At 37.2% G+C, this 21,314-nt stretch overlaps 1 protein-coding gene across 1 annotated transcript in view; it reads left to right on the forward strand.

Annotated features, from left to right (window-relative positions):
• The window catches only part of Psmd12 (proteasome 26S subunit, non-ATPase 12), a 28,879-nt gene extending 13,477 nt beyond the window's left edge, over window positions 1-15,402 (forward strand). The window contains exons 4-11 of the mRNA XM_027946302.2: window positions 146-253; window positions 1,579-1,683; window positions 3,250-3,399; window positions 3,486-3,620; window positions 4,746-4,858; window positions 9,901-10,075; window positions 13,663-13,740; window positions 14,828-15,402. Coding sequence (XP_027802103.1) covers window positions 146-253; window positions 1,579-1,683; window positions 3,250-3,399; window positions 3,486-3,620; window positions 4,746-4,858; window positions 9,901-10,075; window positions 13,663-13,740; window positions 14,828-15,037 — 1,074 coding nt within the window. The 3' untranslated portion in view covers window positions 15,038-15,402. The remainder of the gene's footprint in view (window positions 1-145; window positions 254-1,578; window positions 1,684-3,249; window positions 3,400-3,485; window positions 3,621-4,745; window positions 4,859-9,900; window positions 10,076-13,662; window positions 13,741-14,827) is intronic.
• Window positions 15,403-21,314: the final 5,912 nt, after the last annotated feature.

A 21,314-nucleotide genomic window follows, 5' to 3' on the forward strand; every position in this document is an offset into this window, starting at 1 on the left:
TTTATAGGTATTTCAGTATCTAGAGTAATCCCTTGGGAAGATCAAATTTGACCAAATTTAGACATTTAGCCTTTCCATCATTAGAATACATTTTTTCCCTGTATGAGGGATGAATTTTACTTACGAATAAATTTTAATATTTTAGGCTGTTGCAAAAATGGTTCAACAGTGCTGTACTTACGTTGAAGAAATCACAGACCTCCCAGTCAAACTTCGATTAATCGATACTCTCCGAATGGTTACAGAAGGAAAGGTGAGTTTTAAGTATCTGTGGGTGTATGTTTATTTTTATAAGAAATTCATAAAATGGTATCAGCTTAATACAGCTGTTATTATTTTTGTACATTCCTTTCTAGTATCTTCTCAAATGCAAATGAATATATTTAAATAGTATCAGACTAAGTAAGACCGGATTTTTCTAGGAATTAGTGAACTTACTCCAAATTTTATGTAACTTTTTAAAAATGAATAGAAAATATATAGGGCCAGGGTGTGGGGAGTAGGGTATGTTAGACATGGGGGAAATGATATACAAAGGTTCCTAAGTAAGAAGCACATGGTATATTTAGGAAACTTTCATGGTATATTTAGGAAACTTTAAGTACTTCAATATTATTGGAAATTAAGGTTTTAGGGAGTGGGGATGGAAGGGGTTGCTGCAGAGTGTCTAGATTCATTCAGTAGACTCTTAAGGTTATAGTTAAGTTTTTAATGTTTAATTTCTTAGAAATTATAAGTCTGCTAATGTTAGATATATTTACAAAAAATGCCAAAAATTTTAATACTTAAAGTAGTCTTATATATAAAGATGAATTGAGTTGGAGGTGTAGCTCAGTGGTACAGCACATACTTAACATGATGTCCTGAGTTCAGTCCTCAGCACCAAAAAAAAAAAGAAAAGAAAAGATAAATAGATAAATCAGACATAGAGCAATGGTGGAATTGTGGAATTGTAGACATTGAACTGCATTTCCTCTTTATGAAGTATGTTATTTTTCAAATAATCAATTCTTTTAAAGCCACTTTTCATTTTTTTGTGCCATTTATATAGCTTATGGTCCTATTATTTGTTAAAACATACTCATTTCATATTTACATTCTGAAAGCAAAACTGAAAAATATAGATAATGTTTCATAGAGACATTTTCTTTAAAATTGTATTTATGAAATATATACATGGCAGATAGAGTGCACAACAGCACTAAGATAAGTACTCCTATACCTAATAATAGTTCAATTATACCTTTTAAAATTTTTTTTAAGAGAGAGAGAGAATTTTTTAATATTTTCGGCGGACACATCTTTATCTGTATGTAGTGCTGAGGATCGAACCCAGCGCCGGGCGCATGCCAGGCGAGCACGCTACTGCTTGAGCCACAAGCGGGTATGGACCCAGCCCATACCTTTTAAATTTTAACACATTTTGACTGGGGGTGTAGCTTTGTGGTAGAGCATTTGTTTGGCATGTGTGAGGCCCTTGGTTCCATCCCCAATGCTGCAAAAATAGAAAGCAAAACTAAATAAATTTTAACACTTTTCTACAGAAATTTTGATAACATAAATTTCTTTTATCTCCAGATTTATGTTGAAATTGAGCGTGCGCGACTGACTAAAACATTAGCAACTATAAAAGAGCAAAATGGTGACGTGAAAGAGGCAGCCTCCATTTTACAAGAATTACAGGTAAGGTGCTGCAATTTGGAGTTTGTAAAGCAAGTTGTTGAGTTACCAGTGTCTTATGGAAGTAGCTGACTGATGCCTCATCACTTTTTGTTGAACCACCAAGAGTAAGAATTAATGCAACAGGGGGAGGTTATTCAAGCCGCTGGAAACTATATAATATAATAAACCAACTACATTTAACTTATAAAACAGTTTTGAAGAAAAGTTAGGACAAACACATTTACCTTGATTTTGTGTGTGTGTGTGCACGTGCCATTATTTGAACATTTTAGTTGTCTTTGGAATTTAAATAAAATAAGTAATATACCGGGCACAGTGGCATGGACCTATAATCCCAGCAACTCTGGAGGCTGAGGCAGGAGGATTGCAAATTCAGGGCCAGCCTCAGCAGCTTAGTGAGTCTAAAAATAAAAAGCCACATAGGCATGTGGCTCAGGGGTAAAATGCCTCTGGGTTAAATCCCTAGTACCAAGAAAAGAAAAAATAATTAATTCATGCACTGTTTACTTATACCTTAGGAATATGGTATTGTTGTTTGGTTTGGGTTTTTTTTTTTGTTTTTTTGAGACAGGGTCTCACTCAGTTGCTTAGGGCCTCGATAAATTGCTAAGGCTGGTCTCAAACTTGGAATCCTCCTATCTCTGCCTCCCATGTCACTGGGATTACAGGTGTGTATCATTACACCTGGTTCATTTTCTTTATTCTTAATGAGTGTTTGATATCTGATAAATTTCTGAACCAAATTGGTTTTTTAGGTGTGTGTGTGTGTTTGTGTCCTGTCCCTGTCTGTTCATTCCTAGTACTGGGAATTGAACCCAGGGGCACTTTACCACTGAGCTGTGTTCCTAACCCTTTGTATTTTTTATTTTGAGGCATTGACTCATCATTATCATTCTCTAGTCCATATTTTACATTTGTGTTCATAAAGAAAAATGTAGCTACCAATTACATGTGAATCTATTTGAATTCTAATTCACCTTTTAAAATACATGAGACTTACAGAATGACTAGATTCTTGGTGATACAAGAAATATTTCTATATGGTCTTTTTCCCCAAAAAAATTTATCTTTTAGAGATACATACTGAAATGTTTGCATGTAATATGTTGAACAAGATTTGCTTCAAAGTAATTGACATGTGGAAAGTACGTAAAGTTGTGTAAATGAAACATCAGTGGTCATTTTGTGTATTTGTAATTTTCCTAAATGAACAATTACAAAGATGGTGAAAATATTTTCACATCAAAATAAAATAATAACAGCCTTCATTCTTTCTTGTCTGAGTGTCATCCTGGACTTTATGCATTTATACACCAAATACTATATCAGAAACATTTTTCATCGTGTTTAATCTGATTTATTCTTTACATTGTATGGTGTAAATCATTTTTTTCCCCTCAGTACTGAAGATTGATCCCAAGCGTGCTCTACCATTGAGCTATATCTCCATCCCTTTTTATTTAATTGTCATTACTGTATGTTCATGAAGATTCTTATTTGACAGTGGCCTTTTTAATTTTGTTGCAACTAAATATTATAATATTATTTGGGGAATTATTCTGCTAGGTGGAAACCTATGGGTCAATGGAAAAAAAAGAGCGAGTGGAATTTATTCTGGAGCAAATGAGGCTCTGCCTTGCCGTAAAGGATTATATTCGGACACAAATTATCAGCAAGAAAATTAACACCAAATTTTTCCAAGAAGAAAACACAGAGGTGAGCATATTTGTGACTGTGTTTATTTTAACAGAGTTTGAATAAGACCCATGAACCCCAATTTATTTTGTCAACTTTTTTTTCAGAAATTAAAGTTGAAATACTATAATTTAATGATTCAACTGGATCAGCATGAGGGATCCTATTTGTCTATTTGTAAGCACTACAGAGCAATATATGATACTCCCTGTATACAGGCAGAAAGCGAAAAGTGGCAACAGGTAAGATATTCTAATAATTGACACTGATACTTGTTAGTTAGAAAATCTTGGGTCTTCTTATTTCAAAACATTGTAACTGTAGTAATTTAGTGCAGTTCTGTGGTGCCTCTTTCTATTCAGTATATCCTTACTGTATAAGACTAGTTGGGCAATAATTTAAATTACATATCACTTTCGAAGATATGTAGGCTTAATTTTTTGTTTTGTTTTGTTTTGCAGCACTGGGAGTTGAACCCAGGGTCTCTGCCACTGAGCTGTGTCCCCTGTCTTTAGTTTTCATTTTGAGAGAGGGTCTCCTTGCTTAGGCTTACCCTTGAACTTGGGATTCTCCTGCCCCAGCCTCCTAAGTTGCTGAGATTATAGGTGTGCACCATGGTGTCCAGTTTAATGTTTTTTATGTACAGCTGGTCACCTGCTAACAAAGTATTACTTTGGAAAGTTCATTTACAAAGGCTGTTTTAAGTAGCTTATGTGTATATTCTGTGTTTATGTTGCCAGCTTATTGTAAGAACTTTTCCTGTATACCTTTGTCAAAAATGAATGTTTTGGGGGTTGTGGCTTACTGGTGGAGTGCTTGCCTAGCGCATGAGGAACTGGATTCGATCTCCAGCACATTAAAAAAAAAAAAGTTTTAAAAAATGTTAGTCGAGGTAGTAATTTAAATTAGAAAGTAGCAAATATTTATCTTAATGGATTTATAAAAACTAAATATTCCAGAAAGAAATTAAAAATGCAGCCTGGTAAGGTTTTTTTCCCCCTAATGCTTTTTCTTTTTTTTTTTTGTACCGGGATTGAATTCCCCAGTGCTTAACCACTGAGCCACATCCTTATCCCTTTTTAATTTTATTTTTTATTTCGAGATCACATATTGCTAAGTTGCCTAAGGCACTGCTAAGTTACTGAAGCTAGCCTTGAATTTGAGGAATTTGAGATCCTCCTGACTCAGCCTGCTGAGTCACTGGGATTATAGGCATGTGCCACTGGGCCTGGCTCCCCCTAGTACTTTTGGAGTTCAAAATTTAAAATTAATATGTATAATCATTCCATAATTTTTCAGTTCTTGCCAAAGTTTCCATTACATTTTTAGTCTTGAATATAATCTGTTGTGTTGTTTAACGTTTTTAGGCTCTGAAAAGTGTTGTTCTCTATGTTATCCTGGCTCCCTTTGACAATGAACAGTCAGATTTGGTTCACCGAATAAGTGGTGACAAGAAGTTAGAAGAAATTCCCAAGTACAAGTAAGTGCTTTTGTAATTAGCATAGTATGTCTCATTAGAAAAACCATTTTGAAAGAAAATTGTCTCACCTGAGTGTACACTCCTTAATCGATTGCTCATAGATTGTACTAGAGCATTATGTTAAATAAAATAAGCCAAACTCACAGTCAAGGGTTCTATGTTCTCTTATATGTGGAAACTAGAAATAATTAAGTGGTGAGGTGTTTTTAGTATTGCATTAGAAATTAACGTAATGAGATTATGACAGTTTATTCTTAACTACTTATTTAGAAGTTTTGTATCAAGCCAACTTGAGCAACTAATTAGCTCTTTTATAAATTTATTGTTAATAGTCCAGGACTTGTATTTTTTGGAAGTACACACTTCTGATAATCTGTCATGGAAAACAGATATGCTCACAATAAGCATGATGGATTTTTACGTTTTAAGAGGTTGTTTTTTTTTTTTTTTCTTTTTAATCTGCTTCATTAATGTGTTTACAGTTATTTCAGAGATTGACAGGAGAGAGCAGAATGTTAAGTAGGGCAGTGCTTTTTTTGGAATTATGGGCAAAGTGATAGTAAAATCAGTTGAATAGCAATCAATTTGTCTTCTTTATTTTAATATTTATTTTTTAGTTGTAGTTGGACACAATACCTTTATTTTATTTACTTTTATGTGGTGCTGAGGATCGAACCCAGGGCCTCACATGTGCTAGGTGAGTGCTCTACCACTGAGCCACGACCCAAGCCCTCAATTTGTTTTCTTTTACTAAATAGAAAGGTATAAAAACTGTTGACTTTTTGAAGTTTGCTATTATGCACGCTAAAAATTCTTTATCTGAAATGCTTGAGATCGGAACTATTTCCAAATTCAGCCTGCACACACCTGTAATCCCAGAGACTCAGGAGGCTAAGGCAGGATTGTGAGTTCAAGGCCAGATTCTGCAATTTACCGAGAACTATCTCAAAATAAAAAGTAAAAAGGCCTGGGGGTGGCTGGGGATGTGGCTCAAGCGGTAGTGCGCTTGCCTGGCATGCGTGCAGCACTGGGTTCAATCCTCAGCACCACATACAAATAAAGATGTTGTGTCTGCCGAAAACTAAAAAATAAAAAGAAAAAAAGGCCTGGGGGTATATCTCAGCAATAAAGTGTCCTGGGTTTAATCTCCAGTACCAAAAAACACACTTTTGATAATCTGTCATGTAAAACAGATATGCTTTCTGATTTCAAGAGTTTTTTGTTTTTGAAATATCTGCATATACACAGTGTGATATCTTGGGGATGGGACCCAAGTCTAAACACAAAATTTGCTTGTTTCATGTATACCTCATAAACATAGCCTGAACGTAATTTCAACAGTGTTTTTCCCTTTGTTTTCTATTTTGTATATTATTTTCTATAACTATACATAATGGACTCATTGTTACATATTCATACATGCATTTGTTATCACAATATAAATTGGTCCATGTCATTCCCTAGTATTTCCTCTTTCCCTCCCCTTCTCCCTTTCCCTGCTCCCTTTACTCTGCTGTTTTCCCTTCCATTTTCATGAGTCCATATCACTGCCTTTTTTCCTTTTTTCTTCTCCAGCTTCCACATATGAGAGAGAACATAGAACTCTTGACTTTTTGAGTTTGGCTTATTTTGCTTAACATAAAGCTCTTAAGTGTGCCATCCACTTGCCTCCAAATGGCATAATTTTATTCTTTATGACTGAATGAAATTCCATTGCATATATACACATTTTCTTTATCCATTTCTCTGTTGATGGATACCTAGAGTCCAAGGCTGGTTCCATAGTTTGGCTATTATGAATTGTGCTGCTATAAATATGGTGTGCATGAATCATTGTAGAATAATGACTTCTTTAGGATAGACATTGAGGAGTGGTGTGTCTGAGTCATGTGATAGTTCCATTCCTAGTCTTGTCTTTGTTTCTTTATTTATTTATTTCATTTATTTTTTAATTTTTTTGTAGTTGTAGATGGACAGAATGCCTTTATTTTATTTGTTTATTTTTATGTTGGGCTGAGGATGGAACCCAGTGCCTCACACATGCTAGGCAAGCACCCTGCCACTGATCTACAGCCCCATCCCCACTGTTTTTATTTTTATTTTGAGACAGGGTCTCACTAAGCTGCTAAGGCTGGCCTTGAACTTGGAATCATCTTATCTTAGCCTTGCAAGCAAGCCAGGATTATAGGTGTGCATGTATCATGCCTGGCTTCCTTTCCTATTCTATTGAGGAAATTTCACACTGATTTCCATAGTGATTGTAATAATTTACAATTCCACCAACAGTGTAAGTGTTCCTTTTTTTTTTCCATATCCTCTCCATCATTTATTATTGTTCATATTCTTTTTCTTTTTTTAAATTCTTTTCAGTCATAGATGGACACAATATCTTTATTTATTTATTTTTATGTGGTGCTAAGAATCGAACCCAGTGCCTCATATGTGCAAGGCAAGTGCTCTACCACCGAGCCATAGCCCCAGCCCTCTTTTTTTTTTTTTTTTTTTGCTTTTGGTACTAGGGATTGAACCTGCGGCACATTATCACTGAGCTACATGCCCAGGCCTTTTTTAATTTTTTTTTTTTTTTGGTGGACACAACATCTTTATTTTATTTTATGTGGTGCTGAGGATTGAACCCAGCACCCCGTGCATGCCAGGTGAGCACATTACCGCTTGAGCCACATCCCCAGCCCCCTTTTTTAATTTTTAAGGCAAGATCTCACTAAGTTGCAAGACTGCCCTTGAGCTTGTGATCCTCCTGCACAACCTCCTAAGTGACTGGGATTTACAGGTGTGCACCACCACACTGAGTTTATTGTTTGTGTGCTTGATGGTGCCTTTGTAACTGGAGTGAGATGGAATCTCAGTGCAGTTTTGATTTACATTTCCCTGATTGATAAAGATGTTTAGGATATTTTTATGTGTTTTTTATCCACTTGTATATCTTCCTTAGAGAAGTGTCTTCAATTCATTTGCCCATTTACTGATTAGGTTATTTGGGTTTTTTGTTGGAAGTTTGAGTTCTTTATACGTTCTGGTATTAATCCTCTTTTGGAAGAGTAGTTAGCAAAGATTTTCTCCCATTCTGTAGGTTCTGTTTTTATATTCTTGTTTCCTTTGCTGTGCAGCTTTTTAATTTGATGCTGTACCATTTATTAATTGTTGGTATTATTTTTTGAACTTTAGGAGTTCTATTAAAGAATCCTTGTCTCCACCTGTGTGTTGGAATATTGACCTTCCATTTTCTTGTAGGAGCTGGAAAGTTCCTGGATTAATTCCTAGGTCTTTGAGTTAATTCTTTGCTCAGGATGAGAGAGAAGGATATAGTCTCATCCTTTTCCATATGGATAGCCTGTTTTCCTAGCACCATTTGTTAAACGGGCTATCTTTTTTGCCAACATATTTTTGGCACCTTTGTCAAGGATTACTGTATCTGTGTGGGTTTGTCTCTGTGTCGTCATCTTTTCTGTTTCACACTCTATGCTATTTTTATGCCAGTAGTTTTTATTACTATAGCTCTGTAGTATAATTTGAAGTCAGGTAATATGATGCCTCCAATATCATTTTTGTTTTGTTTTCTTTTGCTTAGAATTGCTTTGGCTATTCTGGGTCTTTTATTCTTCCATGAATATTAGGACTGTTTTTTTCCCCAAACTCTGTTAAAAATGTCATTGGGGATTGCATTGAATCTGTATTTTGGTAATATGGCCATTTTAATAATCTTAATACTGCCTATCCATAAACATGGGAGTTCTTTCCATCTTCTATGGTGTTCTTTAATTTCTTCAGTGTTCTATAGTTTTTATTGTACATGTCTTTCACCTCCTTGATTAAATTTATTCCTAGGTTGTCTCAACAGCTTCATTTCTGGTATATAGGAAAGCTATTGATTTTTGTATGTTGATTTTGTATCTGCTATTTTGTTAAATTTGTTATTTAGCTCTAATAGCCTTCTGGTGGAGGTTTTTAGATCTTCTGAGTGTAGGATCATATATATCATCTACAAGCAGTGATAATTTGACTTCTTCCTTTCCTGTTTTTATTCTTTTTATTTTCTTCTCTTGCCTAATTGCTCTGGCTAGAATTTCTTTTTTCTTTTCTTTTCTTTTTTTTGAGACTGGGTCTCAGTACATTGCTGAGGGCAGGTCTTAAACTTACGATCCTCCTGCTTCAACTTCCTGAGTCACTGGGATTACAGGTGTGCACTTCTGTGCTGGCTCTGGCTAGAATTTTTAGTGTTATATTGAATGGGAGTGGTAAGAGTGAATGTCCTGTCTTATTCTGATTTTAGAGGAAGTGCTTTTGGCTTTTCCCCATTCATTGTGATGTGGCTTTCAATTAATTACATTTATTGATTTGAGTACGTTAAACTCATACTTTTAAAATATTTTTTTAGTTGTAGATGAACACAATATTTTTACTTATTTATTTTTATGTAGTGCTGAGGATCGAACCCAGTGCCTCACACCCACAAGGCAAGTGCTCTGCCACCAAGCCAAAATCCCAGCCCCTAAACTCAACTTTTTGGTGGGATACTAGAGATTGAAATCAGGGGCACTTTATCACTGAGCTAAATCCCTAGCTCTTTTTATTTTTTCTTTTGGGACTGGGTCTAGCTAGGCTGGCCTTGAACTTGTGACTTTACTGACCTAGCCTCCTGAGTCATTGGCATTACAGGTATATGCCACCATGCCTGGCTCATAACAATATTTTTAATAGTTTTGTACACGAAACAAAGTTTATGTATATTGAACCATCAGAAAGCAAAAGTGACACTGTCACACCATTATTCCTGTGACTTTTTGTACTACCAAAAATCAGTTGTTTTCTTACACTTATTCACACATAAGTTCGGCATTTTAAAATTATCACAACCTGCCTTCAAATGTATGAAATCAAGTTTAGAATTTCTAATTGTGGCATCATGTCAGGTCTCAGAAGATCTCAGACTTTGGAGCATTTTGGATTCTGGATTTTTGGATTGGGGATGGTAAACCTTCATTTTGATGGATTTAGAATATTAAATTTTCTATAATTCACAGGGATCTTTTAAAGCTTTTTACTACAATGGAGTTGATGCGTTGGTCCACACTTGTTGAAGACTATGGGATGGAATTAAGGAAAGGTTCCCTTGAGAGTCCTGCAACTGATGTTTTTGCTTCTACAGAAGAAGGTGAAAAAAGGTGGAAAGACTTGAAGAACAGAGTTGTTGAACATGTAAGAATCTGCATGATAGAGATGCCAGTTTTTATTTTAACCTTCAACTAGTGAATTTACTTTTCTGCATCGTCTTGGGATTGAACCCAGAGGTGTTTTATCACTGAGCCATGTCCTACCCTTTTTATTTTTGATTGGTTAGCATTGGATTTGTGATCCTTCTGCCTTGGCCTCCAAGCCACGTGGCGAACACCGTACCACTTAAAATTTTTTCTTTTTTCCTTCCTTCTTTTTTGGTGACAGTCTTGCTGTGTTGTCAAGACTGGCCTCACAAACACTCAATCCTCCTGCTTTGTCTTCTCAAGTAGCTGGGATTTCAGGTACATGCCACCATGGGTTTTTTTTTTCCTTCAAAGTACTGGGGATTGAACTCAGGAGCACTTTACCACTGAGCTACATCCTCTACCCCTGCACTTTTTTAAGAAAATCATTTTTAAAAAAATTTTTTTTTAATATTTATTTTTTAGTTATAGTTGGACACAATACCTTTATTTCACTTATTTATTTTATTTTTACGTGGTGCTGAGGATCGAACCCACGGCCTTGTGCATGTGAGGCAAGGGCTCTACCGCTGAGCCACAACCTCAGCCCCATTTTTAAAAATTTTGAGACAGGGTCTTGTTAAGTTATTTGGGGCCTCACTAAATTGCTAAGGAAGGCCTTGAACTTGTGATCCTCCTGCCTCCTCCTCCCTAAGCCTCCTGGGATTATAGACATGTGCGATTGCACCTGGCTAAACTTTTTTTTTCTTTTGAACTCAGGGGCGTTCAACCACCGGGTCACATCTCTAGCCCTGTTTTGTATTTAATTTAGAGACAGGGTCTCACTGACTTGCTTAGCACCTCGCTTTTGCTGAAGCTGGCTTTGAACTTGTGATCCTCTTGCCTCAGCCTCCCGAGCCTTTGGGATTATAGGCATGCGCCACCACGCTCAGCTAAAATATTAGTTTTTAAATTTGGTAATCAAATGATTCTTCAGGATTTTTTAAAATTCTAATTAGTAGGATGTTATGTTTTTAATTCTTCACCTTAGGATTTGTTTCCCCTTTATGCCCTAGGTAGTAGTAATGTACAAAGTTTATTGTTTAGATGTGTGCTCTTTATTTCCCATAGTGTGTCCTCTATCTTATCTTTTTTTTTTTTTTTCCTCTTATTTTTGGCTTTTCAGAAAAGGTAATTGTATTTTAGAATGTTTTATTTGAGGAAGACAAAATTTTATAGTGTATAAACCAGAAAGAGTTGAGTATGGTAGAACACACCTATAATCCCAGTTATTCAGGATACTGGAGCAGGAGGATCACAGGTTCGAGCCCAGCCTGGGCAGCATAGCAAGACCCTGTTTCAAAAAAACAAACACCAGAAGGCATTTCCTAAGAATGGGGGAAAGAGATGTTTTTACTCTAATACTTACTTGCTTATCTTGAAAATGGGTAATATGTCTTAAAATTGAACTTTGATCTTCACAGAATTGTGTCAATATTGATTCATTCACATAAGAAATATTCTTTTGAGCCGTCTATGTGCCAGATACAATACAAAGTGTTGGGGCACATAGGAGAATAGGATACCATCCCCAGCCAGGTGTCGTGGCGCATGCCTGTAATCCCAGCGACTCAGGAGGCTAAGGCAGGAGGATCACAAGTTCAAAGCCAGCCTCAGCTCTGAGCAACTCAGTGCAACTTTGTCTCTAAATAAAATACAAAATAGGGCAGAGAATGTGGCTCAGTGGTTGAGTACCCCTGATTTCAATCCATGATACCACCATCTCCCGCATATCACCCGCCGCCCCGCAACTAAATAAAAGAATACCATCCCCTACATCAGGAAGCTTAAAAGTCAGTTGGGCACGGTAGTTCATCCTCGTAACCCCAGCATCTCAGGAGGCTGGGGCAGGAGGATCACAAGTTTGAGGCCAGCCTCTGCAACTTAGCAAGTTTCTCTCACAAAATAAAATTTTAAAAGGCTTAGGTATGAGGCTCAGTGGTAGAGATACCCAGTACCAGTGGGTGGGATGGGAAGAAGCTTCTTAAAAGTTTAAATAAAGAAGTATTTATAAGTAAAAATATTAAGATATTATAGTAAAAGTATGTAGCGAGTCAATTGGGGCATAAGGAGAAAATTGACTGGTTCTACCTTGAGGAAGGGTCACACTAGATAACATACAAATTGATGAGTGTGGTAAGATTTACAAAAGGAAGAGGTGATTATGAAACAAGGGAAAGTTGCTATTTTATTTATTTATTTATTTATTTATTTATTTTTAAGAGAGAGGGAGAGAGAGAATTTTAATATTTATTTATTTTTTTAGTTTTCGGCGGACACAACATCTTTGTTTGTATGTGGTGCTGAGGATCGCACCCAGGCCGCACACATGCCAGGCAAGCGCGCTACCGCTTGAGCCACATCCCCAGCCCAAAAGTTGCTATTTTAGCAGATGAGGTGGTCTGAGCAAAAGTACAGGGGCATCAGGGCTTTTGGAAGGAAGGAGGCGTGGGAAGGGTCATGCACATTTTATACACTCAGGTAGTGAAAACTTTTAAGTAAGAATATAATGTCCAGGGGGCTGGGGTACAGCTCAGTTGGTAGAGTGCTTGCCTTGCATGCAAAAGGCCCTGGGTTCAATCCCCAGCACCACACACACACAAAAAGTATCCAGGCTTATATTTTCAGAGTCCCTCTGTGCATATGGAGATTGGGCTTAAAGATAACAAGAAGTTGGGCACCATGACACAAATCTGTAACCCCAGCTACTCAGGAAGCTAAGTCAGGAGGATCAAAAAGTTTGAGGCCAGTGTGGATAGCCTAGTGAGACATTATCTCAAAGAAAAAATAAAAAAAGGTTGGGGATGTGGCTCAGTGGTAGGGCACACCCAGTAAGATCCTACAATCCCCACTTCCACACACAAAAAAAATACTGAAGATGAGAAGGTTAGTTAAATCAAGGGCTATATGGATGTGAATGAAGATGGTATGGAGTTTTTTAAGGAAGAGAAGAGAGAGAATGTGGCCACTGGTGCAATTAAAGGGTGATGGGAAAGATGGGGCCTAAAGTGCAGCTTGGCTTCCAGGGAGGTCGGTGTCACTGTCAGCCCTGGTACAGGCGCAGGTTCGCCTGCTTTGAGATGAGTCCATTCTGCTCTCCACTCTGCCTAATTTTTCCTTGCAAGTGTTGGTGTTTTATTAAGAACACTGATATAAATAACTGGGAGTCTCTATGTCTTAACTCCAGTGTCATTTCCACAGAAATTAGAAAACTTGAAAGTTACCTTTAAGTAGGTAAAGTATTCTAAGATGTTCTCTGATCATTTTTTAATCACTAATTTAGTTAAAAACAAGCATAGATTTTAACTGTATTTAAAGAGTTGTGTAAAGTACTCAATAGTTCTCAGATAACTACAGAAATCAAAGTATGTCCACATTTATTTTTGTTTTTGAAGTTTAGAACCAGCCTCCTTCTGGTGGCAGGTTATATAAAAATAAAAGCTTTGAGTCTGAAATTTTAAGTAAACTTATTTGGATGTGAAAATGAATGGACTTTCAGTCTTACTAACAGCTGTTATGTGTTCCCTGCCCTCTGTCCTGTACCAGAATATTAGAATAATGGCCAAATATTATACTCGGATAACAATGAAAAGGATGGCACAACTTCTCGATCTGTCTGTTGATGTAAGTAGTAAACATCATTGTCTGGTTAATTTATCAGTCAACTTGTAAACATTAAATGAGAAAAAAAGAATTTTGGTTTTTTATTAATTGTAAGTTTTAGTGATAGAAAGTTTCTCAAGCTTGAGTACCAAAAAATAGCCTAAGTCATAATTTTTTACTGATATTATTTATGCTAATTAAAATATCATCAAAAGTAAAAAATAAAAAAGGTTGGGGATGTGGCTCACAACATTTAATAGACGGGGGTTATGGTTCAGTGGTCTGGGCTCAATCCCCAAAATACTCCTTATCACTTCCCTCCCCCCAAAAAAATCTTTCACTTAAATATTAATTTTACATTGACTAATTTGAAGTCTGACATGTATATATAATAAATATGCTTAGGTTTCCACAAAAATGAACTGCATCAATAGAATATGTGAGGAGGGGCTGTGGCTGCAGCTCAGTGGTAGAGCACTCTCCTAGTATGCACACGTCCCTGGGTTCGATCCTAAGCACCTAAAAAAAAAAAACTGAGGAAGACTTGACTACAGTTCACCTGAAAAGGGCTTTTAGAGGAGCAGGTTTGCGTTTCACGTTGACAGAATGAACACTAGCACACAAATATCCAGCAGTGCGTGATGCTCTGGAAAGCCCATTCTGTAGGAAAATCTGGGAACAGTTCTCACAGATGAGGATACTAGAGTCTTAGAAGCAAAATGTCTTACCCATGGCTATGTGCCAGATGGTAGAGCATGAATTCTACACTGGCAACAAGCTATACCAGAGTGCCTTTCAAGGGGAAACATAGAGAAGGAAATTAACTGACATGCGTTTTGCCAAGGCTCTGGTCTCCTGCACCAGTGGTGTTGAGTCTGGAGAAATGCACATGCGACTCAGCCCTGACCCCCTAGAGACTGAGGTTCCCTTCATACCTTTGACTGTCATACAATAAGTACATTAGTTAGGATAAGTACATTATCATTTTATAGTCAATGGATTTTAGCCTTGTATGTTCTTGGATAAAGAATTTTTAAAATGCTTTCCTTAAGTTTTCTTTATCATGTGTAATTATTCTGTCTTAATTCAATTTGTCTTTTTCTTGCAGGAGTCAGAGGCTTTTCTCTCAAATCTAGTAGTTAACAAGACCATCTTTGCTAAAGTAGATAGGTTGGCAGGAATCATCAACTTCCAGAGACCCAAGGATCCCAATAATTTATTAAATGACTGGTCTCAGAAACTGAACTCATTGATGTCTCTGGTTAACAAAACTACACACCTTATAGCCAAAGAGGAGATGATACATAATCTACAGTAAGGGTCCCAATGCTTTTAGAAAAGAGATGAAATAGGAAGTCATTAAAAAAAAAAAAAAAAGACTGTTATCATGGTGTATATGTTGGTTTCTTTCTTTTTTATTTTTTTTTCTATTCTCTGCTTCTTTATCTAAAATCTTAAAATAGTGGATGTGTTTGAGGCTCCTTTTGACCTTTCATTTCCCTAGTTTCATTAATTCTGCATTTGCAGTTGGTGCAAAAATACACATTTCTGTTGTCTGAATACACAAAAAAATTGTGCCATAACTTACCCAAGTATGTTTTTCTATCACTGGAAAACTTTTTAGCTATTTGTTTTCATTCAACTAACAACTATATAATAATAAAAGCAGTATATGTGTGTTTACTTTCTATGGTTACCTCTGCTTCTAAATGATTTGTGGGTAGTGATTTGATAAGTGTTTTTTTGTGTTGTTGTTGTTTTGGTGCTGGGAACTGAACCCAGGGCCTTGGGCATGCTAGCCAAGTGCTCTGCCACTGAGCTACATCTTCAGCCCATTGACAAGCAGTTTTTGTTTTGGGTCCTTTATTTTTTTTATTTTTTGCACTACAGAAAATTGAACTCAGGACCTTGCACATGCTAGGCAAGTGTTCTGCCACTAAGCTATAAGCTATGTCCCCAGCCACTTTTTTTAAATTTCTTTGAGATAGGGTCTTGTCATGTTGCCCATGCTGGCCTCAAACTTGCCTTCCTCCTACCTCAGCCTCCCAAGTAGCTAGAATTACAGGTGTGTGTATTCATACCCAGATTTAAATTATTGTGAAGCTGTCAGTGACTTATATTGAGAACGTTGCATAGGGCCCACAAAAACATTTGGGATAGAGTTTTGATTTGTATTGGCATTGATTTGGTATCATGGCAGGAAATCCCTAGATGGATGGAGTGATATGGTGGGCATTTTTTTTCTTTAATCAGACTGTTTTCAATCACAGTAATTTGCTTATTTTTATCTCTCTTCCCTTGACCACTTATTTAACAAAACCAAGTGACCTCTTGGTAACACAGGCTGCTGGGTTTATCCTATGTAAGGGTGGTGATTTTTTTTTCTTTTTTTTTTTGTCTAGTCCTCTGCCACCACGCCACCTTCTTTGTATGGACTTAAAAGTAGCAGTCATTTTTATAAGGCTTCCTTATGGCTTTTATTTGTAGGTCTAATTATGTCATTAATATTATAAATTCACTATCTCTTTAGGAGCTTCAGTTCCATTATATGATTCAGGATAATCTAATTTTTTTTTTTTTTCATGCTTAGAAAATGACAAATACTTTCAGGCCACCCTCATAGAAAATGGTATTGTCAATTTTGTTTTTCCCCACAGAATTAAAAACTCTACTGTCAAAAGAAACATTTGAAATCAATTACTGTGAGCAAAATTTGGACATTTTTTAAAAACTTGATTTATTTCAAAGAAAATGTGAAAATGAACACCATCAGAAAGTTACTGAAAATGAGGTTTAAATGAAGAAAGTGTGAGGTCTACTTATTTTTAAAAACCCAAATGAAAGAAAAAGTACATTCTAGAAATGACATTTCTCATAATTTCCCACTTAATGGTCACTAAATTATCCTATTTCATGATCCCAGGGCTTGGGACAGTTGTGGGACCTCTGTAATATTTGTGTCCTGAGTCATTGTGAATAATGACTTATAGAATAATTTTTATTGTGAAATTTAATGCACTGGTCACATTAATAGCATCAACATCTGCTCTCACTTATCTTTAAAAAGCTAACCAAAATGATGGCAAGTTTAGAAACAGAAGCTCACACCAGCAATAAGAATATGGTTCTAATTTTCTTTTGAATGAAAAGGATAGAAAAAGTCATTTTGCATTGTTGATTTGTGAGTGAAGTTGGAGCTAATGTGAATCTAGCATCTTGTTAACTTCAGCTTTCTCAGGACTCATCACCTCTGGGCCTGCCAAACCTAGATTGGCTAAATGATACTATAAAGATCCCGAATATTCTTCTTTGGTCTTCATTAAACATACTCTCAAACTAGGCTCTTCATGGACTATGATTTGGTGCCATTTGTAACTGTCCTGGTGACCAAATCTCAATCTCATTCATTTATTGCCCTTTTCAAAAATTAATCAAGAGGACTTATTATTTACCAGTTTCTTAGTCTTAAATAATTATTATAAGGTATTCAAAATTTGAGATGTTCAAAACCTACATGAATCCTGTTTATACTTCAGACCTAAAAGTTTATGAGAGGACAGAACTGCTTTCTTTTAGATACAAGGAAGATTGTTCTTGATTCATGATAATTTTCAGTAATTTATTAACTAGCAGGTAGGTGATGAGCCTTTTTTTTTTTTTTTAATGAGTTACCTTACATTTCCAAATAATGTTTTAAAACCCAGTAGCTCTTTCTGTAATTACCTTCATTTTCCATATGTTTATTATTGAATCATTGAGAAACATAATTTAAAATTTATATAGTTCCATTCTATGTAGGTGTTAAAAGCATTTTATAAAAGTACATATTTTTAATTGTTTTTAGCTTCTGAATATAGCTAAAAGTACATATTTTTAATTGTTTTTAGCTTCTGAATATAGCAGCAATAAAAATACAAATTTGTGGGTAGGGGCTGGGGATGTGGCTCAAGTGGTAGCGCACTTGCCTGGCATGCGTGCGGCCCGGGTTCGATCCTCATGCACCACATACAAACAAAGATGTTGTGTCCACCGATACTTGAAAAATAAATATTAAAAATTAAAAAAAAAAATTGTGGGTATTAAAGAAAACCTAGAGAATAAACTCATACTTTAAAAAGGTCAGTTCTCTTACTGTTTAAAACAAAAGTCGTAGATAATTTTCAGATTTTTATCTTTCTAAAATCCTCTCTCGAGAAACCTTTGTTCTGGTTTTTTTATTGAGACTTTATTTTTTAGATCAGTTTAGGTTTATGCAAAACTGCATGGAAGGTACAAAATGTCCCCTGTAGTCCTTCCATACATGCACAGTCCCCCATCATCAGCACCCCAACAGAGTGATGTGCTAGTTACAGTCCGTCACTGTACACATCACCCCAAATCCACAGTTGACGTTGGAAGTCATTCTTGATGTATGTTCTGTGGTTTAGAGAAATGTACGATGGTGTGCATCCACAATTACCATATCAGCATTATTTTGAGTACCTCCAAAGTGTTCTCTGTTCACACCTCTCCCAGTCCTTGGCAGCCACTGATTTGTTGTTGTTGTTTGTTTGTTTGTTTTGTCCTAGAGATTGAACCAGGGGTGTTCTTGTTAAAACAGATTTTTTTTGGCTTCAACCTGGGTTTGACTGCAGGTCTGGGATGAGGCCCCTGAGTTTTCTACCAGACCACCTCCCCACCTTTTTTTAAGAGATAGTGTCTCCCTAAGTTGCTGAGGCTGTCCTTGAACTGAGGATCCTCCTGCCTCAGCCTCCCCAGCTGCTAGGACTACAGGGGTGGGCCACCAAGCCCATCCCACTGATATTTTTACTGTCTCCATACCTGTCTTTCACAATGCCACAGAGTGATAGTATGTGGTCCTTTTCAAATTGGCTTCTTAGTAACATGCATTTAAGTTTCTCTTTTTTCCCCCCTTCAGTATTAGGGATTTAGCCCAGTAGAGCTTTACCACTGAGCTGTTCTCCCACTCCTCCTGTTTCCTCCACATTGTCTCAGGGTCTTTTGTTTTTTTAAAGCACTGAATAATATTACATTGTCAATGGTACTTGGTTTATCCACTCACCTATGGATGGACATCTTATTCTTGCAAACTTATTATTAATCTGCTATAAACATCTATGTGCAGGTTTCAAAAGTCAACCGATTGGCTTTTCCCCCTTAAATTCTCACAGGGTTGATGACTTAGGTTGTACCTTATTATGCCTTTGACCAGTGGCTCTCCAAATTAATGCACGTCAGAGCAACCATGAGCTTGTTAAAACACAGATTTGGGGCTTCAACCTGGGTTTGACTGCAGGTCTGGGATGAGGCCCCTGATTTTTCTACCAAGTTCTCAGATGATACTCAAGCAGTCTGGTCCACAGACCACACTTTGAGAACTACTCCTAAGAACACTAATAATAAAGCGATACAAAAGAACTGAACTTGTTTTTTTTTATTTTGGCTGCACATAGTGGCACACCTGTAATCCCAGCTAACTCAGGAGGCTAAGGCAGGAGGGTCATAATAAATTGGAGGCCGACCTCAATAATTTGGCAAGATCCTGTCTCAAAAAGCGGGGTAGAGAGGGGCTGGGGTTGTGGCTCAGTGGTAGGGCACTTGCCTCGCATGTGTGAGACACTGGTTCTAAGCACCACATATAAATAAATAAAATAAAGGTCTATCAACAACTAATAAACATTTTTTAAAAAGGGGGGTGGAGGATTGGGATATAAGAGTTCCTGGGTTTTCAACCCCCAGTACCACCCAAAACTAATAATCATGAGTGAATTAAATGTAACAGTGAAGCCACAGTGTGAGCCCTCAGTACCAATTTTGAGTTTTAGTGATTTGAAAGTCTGAATTTGTGCTGCCTCCTGAGACATAGAAAAATGCTGTCAATTTTTGAGTGACTATAAAGCAATGTTGTTAATTTGGATCTTGATTTTTTTTTAAGACTAAAATTTTTATCATTTGCCATTTCCTTTTTTTTAAAATAAGGTTGGGAACCATATCTATCTTTGTGTCTGTCACTTATATAGTAGAAACTTAAGTGCTTATTGAGTTCAATTGTTATGCAACCTATTAACCTTTTTGAACCTTGTCATTCCTTGCTGGAATTTTGTTTAATCCTCAACTTCCAACTTTACAGTTACCCAGGAATTTTTTCCCCCATCAGAGTAAATCCACCCTAAAGCATAAGATTTAAGCAAAGTTGCTAGAACGAACCACACAGCTATAGTCCCAGCTGCCTAGGAGGCTGAGACTGAAGGATCACTTGAGCCCAGAAGTTTGAGGCCAGTCTGGGCAAAATAGCAAGACCACCATCTCAAAAAAATTATAAAAATAATGAAGTTATTAAACATTTCCCATGTTGTAGCTGCCCATATTACCTTGGTTTCTTCAAATATGAAGAATTTCAATAACAGTCTGAATTGCACCGTTTCTCAGAAACAGATCAAAGATTCAGCTTCCCTTTGTAATTCACTCTCCACCCCCAGGCCCTTCTGACTTCACTAGAAGGAAATAGTCACACTTTCCCTCAGTTGTAATTTCTTTTTTATTACAGGAAATTGAACCCTGAATCCGGGCCTTGAGGATGCTATACAAGCACTCTACCACTGAGCCACATGCCCAGACCTTTTTTTTTTTTTTTAATTTTGCTTTTGAGTCTTGCTAAGTTGCCCAGACTGACCTTGGACTTGCAATGCTCCTGCCTCAGCCTCCTAAGTAGCTGGGACACAGGCTTGCGCCTCCCTTGGTTTTTGTTGTTGTTTGGTTTGTGTTTTGGGCTCTATTTAGTGGACACTGTGACATTGCCCAGATGGTCTTCCTCCAGACTGAAATGCTTATTCCTGGAGGGTTAGTGACACAACTGTCTTTGCCTATATTCCCCACTCCCTGGGGTTACCTTCAGCTCTAAGAGCTGCCTCTCAGCCAGTGACTAGGTAATATAAGGATATAAGTACTAGGCGTCTTGCTGCAATCGGGGAAAACCCTGAGGGGTCATTCCAGCTCTGGAGAATCACCCTGAAACATTGATGGAGGCCTCTGTTACACAACCACCATGTGGTTCCACTTCTCCCTCTTCCCAATCCCCTTCCTTCCCTGGCTCACGTGCTGACCTCCCAGGCGAGCTTTAGTAAGCTCCCTTGGTGCTGATATCTATCTCAGTGTCTGCTTTGGGGGGAACTGGACCTATTTCATTTGATGCTGGAAGTGACCCAAGAATGCTGACTCTACAATGGGATTTTGTAACCAGATCGCCCTGTGGCTAGCTGGCAGCGAGAGCCATTGCTGGTAATAGATGGAGCATGGATGGCCCCTGGTGAACTGTACAGATGCAATTGTTCAGACTCACCAGTGGTGAACTAGGATGACTACTGCAAGAGAATACACAGGCCCTTAAGAAAGGCTGCGGAGGCCAGGCGGTGGTGCACACCTGTATCCCAGCAGCTCAGGAGGCCGAGGCAGGAGGATCGCAAGTTCAAAGCCAGTCTCAGCAATTTAGCAAGGTGCTAAGCAACTCAGTGAGACCCTGTCTCTAACAAAATACAAAATAGGGCTGGGGATGTGGCTCAGTAGTTGAGTGCCCCTGATTTCAATTCCTGGTACCC

This window comes from Marmota flaviventris, chromosome 17, assembly GCF_047511675.1.
Source record: "Marmota flaviventris isolate mMarFla1 chromosome 17, mMarFla1.hap1, whole genome shotgun sequence".
Taxonomy (NCBI): domain Eukaryota; kingdom Metazoa; phylum Chordata; class Mammalia; order Rodentia; family Sciuridae; genus Marmota; species Marmota flaviventris.